The 4,433-nt window shown below is 48.1% G+C and overlaps 1 protein-coding gene across 1 annotated transcript; it reads left to right on the plus strand.

The window, feature by feature from the left end:
• The first annotated feature begins 335 nt into the window (after positions 1-335).
• On the plus strand, positions 336-4,139 carry emc (Basic helix-loop-helix domain-containing extra-macrochaetae). Its single transcript, XM_065228799.1, has 2 exons — positions 336-1,126; positions 3,643-4,139. The coding sequence occupies exons 1-2, from the start codon at positions 677-679 to the stop codon at positions 3,661-3,663; spliced, it is 471 nt and encodes a 156-aa protein (XP_065084871.1). The 5' UTR covers positions 336-676; the 3' UTR covers positions 3,664-4,139.
• The last annotated feature ends 294 nt before the right edge of the window (positions 4,140-4,433 follow it).

Consider the following 4,433-nt stretch of genomic DNA (forward strand, 5'->3'; position numbering starts at 1 on the left):
TGCACTTTATGACACCCGCCCCACCCCCTCCTCTTCTTCAACCCATGCTCTTCGTCATCATGGTCTGTCTCGTTATCAAAACAAACAACACAACAAGGCCAGTGTTCAGCATCGCTATGCAGAGGCTGCTTGCATGCAAGCTCCGAACAATGCATCGCAAGTGGAGGGGATAGCACGAACGTGAGCCGAACGTTCGCTCGGGTCGGCTTCGTGCTCGGTAGGCGGCGCCGGTTGCCAACGAAACGGCCGAATCTGAGCGGGCGCTCGGCGAGAAGTGATGAATTGCCGGAGTGGGACCAATTTCACTCATTCTTCTACCAGCGCTCGAGTGTATCGCACGCGTTTTGATCGCACTCTCGCACTACAGTACCGTACCGTTTGGGTTTGATTGTTTAATTGGTGAAATTCTTTTCTCTAAAGAAAGGTGTGCGGTGGTGAAAACAAGTGATAGAAAGCATCACAGCGACAACCTTGAAGGATCTGAAGGATAATTTGCTTGGTTGATAAAAGAGTGGAATATAAAGTGGAAACTGAAGGGCGCTGAAACGCTGAAAGTGAATTGGAATTTCAATTTTTCCGTGGAAGAGGATCTATCCGAGTGTTTAAGTGCGAAGCAAGATACCGGATTGCATCCGGAAGAAAATCTGTCAAAATTTGTGTTAAACGTGCAAGAAAGATGAAGGCCATCACAGCGGTGTGTGCTACGGGTGCGTCGGTGCCGGCAATTGCCAACGGCCGAGTTCAGCGGCACCGGGACGGTGAAAATGCCGAGATTCAGATGTACCTGTCGAAGCTGAAAGATCTGGTACCGTTCATGCCCAAGAATAGGAAGTTGTCGAAGTTGGAGGTCATCCAGAATGTCATCGACTACATCTGTGACCTGCAGAGCGCACTGGAATCGCATCCGGCTGTGAATAATTTCGATCCCGTGCAGGCTCTGGCTAGTCATCAGAATGCTGCGGAACAGATGGAGTCCACACCGGTGGGTCCTCGGCAACCGCTGGGAGTGCGGCCAAGTCCCAACATGATCCTGGCCAATGCCGCAAATGTCCCTGTCAGTCCTGCCGTGAGTGGTTCCAGCAGTTCCAGTAGCAGTAGTAGCAGCGGCAGTGATTCAACCAATGTGGTAAGTGTCGTATTTCTTCAAGTGATCAAGTACCGTTCATTTGTGGCCGAGGTTCGTGTACGTGGAGAAATTCCCAGAACCGAAGTCACATGAGCGGCACAAACAAACAAGAATGCAAAATTGTCCAACGTGGGAACGAAGATGCGGACCGTGAAAGGGGCGGCGGGAACAGAGAGAGAGAGAATGAGCGCGAGAAGCGAAATAAAGATTGTTTTAACCTTTTTCACCCTCTTTGCCGCATTCCTCTCCTTCTCTCTCTCTATCGCATGCTCGTAAGCTGACGGCGCCTTTCCCACATTCGGTCCGCGGCTCTGTTGTACCCATCGCATCCGACCCCGACTGCTACGATGACGACGAGACGAGTGTGCGATATTTTTCAACACAAAAATGAACACCTGCATCGGGTTATTAAAATGAAGGCACTAACAAACAACGATCACCGCTCTTTTTTTCACGCGGGCACCGTCACTGCCTCACCGCTCCCACCTTTGGCAGCAGGGTTTGTCAGTGGATCCGTTTCTATCTGTGTGTGAGAGAGCGGATCAAATTAAATAAATTGCCGAGATTTTGTAATGGGCTTGATTTTTTTTTTTCGCGTCTGTTCACCTCAACGGTTGTCGTCGTTGGGGTGGTTACGTCAAGGTTTTGGCATCCATAAAAATTTTAATTTTCAACTCCTTTTTCGCCTACTTTGAATGTTCAGGTATCCAAGAAGAGGTACTTGATCACCTCCTGCTTGAATGGTCGGTTGTTGTTGTTTTCGCTTTGGGGAAAACCAATTCCATCGCCAAAAGTGGCTGTGTCAAGTGCTGCGTCATCTTCACAGACAAATGGATGGTGACAGATGTAAGCGAAGTGCACTGTCCGCTTATCTGTGGTTGTTTGACAATCATTGGCATCTGCAGTGGAGCGTGAAATTGATCCATCGCGGTCTCACGGGCACTTGAAGTTAGGCGATCACGACACGGTCTGACAGATCGTGATCGTTCGCTGCGCTTTCGCTCTGACGGGTGAATAACTCGCTGTACTGCCAAAGTTTCACCTAATTAAAGATGCCGCCGCAGCCGCGCGACGGCCACAGAGTTTAACGAACGATCGCCAAGTGTTTGACCCAGTTCAAGCGAACTACCGGCTCTACCGTTGACGATCGCGAAGCACTGGTAAAAGAGACGGAGAAAGAGCGATCACATATCGCACCCTCCTGGCTAATTAACGATCTGTCATTAATATTCACACCAACTGCCGCGCCACCTCTTCCACCCAACCAATTGCGATCGCGATCATGGGCTGAAGGCGACAACGACGACAACGACTATTTTTAGGCTTACAAATCACCTAAAAATAGCGTACGATCGCGCCTCGCTAATCCCCCCTCGCGCCAAATCCGTTCAGCGCCAGCGACTAACGAAACGGAAACGCGACACAACGATCTGCAATTTTAATAAGGCGCTTAAATAACCTCTTCAGCGGTGAAGAACGACAACGCCCGAATAGGTAGAGAAGCACGAAGCAGAAGGGAAGACAAAAGCAATCCAAACCAATCGGCTCCACGCCTTCGCCTTCTTCGGCCGTGATCGAACTGAACACGTGCAAAATTTTCACCCCGTTCGCTGCTGAGCGTCGATCGCTTAGTCCCGTAAAATTAAAATACGAAAACGGCCTATAAATTGATTAACATATGTTTCGACTTCATGAATTTATTCCACTACGCGATCACGGGGCCCCGCGCTCGTCAAACGAGTTTTGACAGTTGCGACGAACCAAAACGAATGCGTCTCGAACATATGTTTCAGATATTTCACACCACCTGAAGAAAATTGATTATTACAAATGGACATTCCCTCGTCTTGATCACCCCTCCTCCGTTCAAAGCCGCAGAAACGCCTGCTTCGATTTCGAAAACTGTCAACACAGCTGCGCTAAGGCGGCGGCGACGCCAACGACGATCGATTTCTCACCAAAGTCGAACAAAATCGTGACCTGCCAGTAGTTGTTACACAGGGCTTTGATTAGAGTTCGTGACTTGACGAACTCTGCGCGCAGCTAGAAAGTCAACTAACTACCTGGGCTACTGCAGTGACCACGCCAAACAACCGCAGCCGCAAATCAATGTGCCTGATTGGTGTCCGCTCCGGCATTCCTTCTGCCATCCGTCCGTCCGACCATCCATCGCCGTGGTTCCAAAGCGGGCACGATTTGTTGCGGTGTATTTGCACAATTAAATTGGAAAGTTTTGTGAAGCTGAAGCCACCGCCGCCACCACTTCGGAGCTGCCACTCCAAATACCACCGAGAGCAGTGAGTGAAAGACGCCGTGTGCTCTAAATCTGCACAGTTCGTTTTCCGCATACCTTTTCCATGCCCAGGTGTTTAATGATCGTGTTACGTATACTTACCCTAGACCCACACATACACACACACGCGCTCGCTCGTCACAGTCCCGCCTCTCCGTCAACTATTGCTTTCTCTGGTCAAAACTGGACTCTAATCTCAATATTTTCTCTTTTTCTCTTGCAGGCAAAAGACAAATCGACGTGAATTGTCACAACATAAAAGTGTGAACAAAGGTTGAACGCCCACCGGGACCGGGACCGGGACTTCCGTTGCCGGTCCCGTCCGTTGGCCGCCGCTGCTTGTTTAGGAGTTTGGATGATCTCAGCCTCGAACTGAACAAAACAAAAACATAAACTGACTTACACATAACACACAACTACAAAAGCAAAAACAACAACGGTCATTGTTTGACTGACGCGCACGCAACAACAAAAACAACAAACCGGTGGGACGTGGCTGCGTCCTGAACTGCACACTGCTGGAATGCGCTTGCGTGCGACATCTTATTAATTATTAATTATAATGTTCTGTGATCTATAGAATATGTTTTTTTATGGAAGAAGTTTACTTACGTACGGTCATAAAACTGATTTCATTCTCAAGCACAGTTAAGAACAAAAACAAAGCGGAAAACGGCTTCCCTTGACCTGTCATACGCGAACGCGACGACCACGTCGCAACAGTCATCTGTCAAAAAGTCGACACGCTTTCTTCGGTCATAGGAGGCGCCCTCTTGTACAAAATGTAGAATTTAGTTGCATTAACCCTCTAGAAAGGTTCGTTTCTAGCACGCAAACAGACACCGATGAATTTCATTTTCGGAAGAGAATATTAGTTTTTTTCATTTGTGTAAAGGTGCAACAGAACCGATGACTTTATAACGTTTGTTTTTTAGTTTTTAATCAGAAGAAGGCATAAACTTTATTTATGTACATATAGCATACTATAGAACAAATTATATTTGTTCCCTTTGA

The sequence above is a fragment of the Ochlerotatus camptorhynchus genome, unplaced genomic scaffold, assembly GCF_037179485.1.
Source record: "Ochlerotatus camptorhynchus isolate MF236.1 unplaced genomic scaffold, CSIRO-AGI_Acam_v1.1 ptg000023l, whole genome shotgun sequence".
Taxonomy (NCBI): domain Eukaryota; kingdom Metazoa; phylum Arthropoda; class Insecta; order Diptera; family Culicidae; genus Ochlerotatus; species Ochlerotatus camptorhynchus.

Coding starts and splice junctions, on each gene's coding strand:
- emc (XM_065228799.1), top strand. CDS start 677: ATGAAGGCCATCACAGCGGTGTGTGCTACGGGTGCGTCGGTGCCGGCA. Junction 1,127..3,642: donor GCAGTGATTCAACCAATGTG/GTAAGTGTCGTA, acceptor TTTCTCTTGCAG/GCAAAAGACAAATCGACGTG.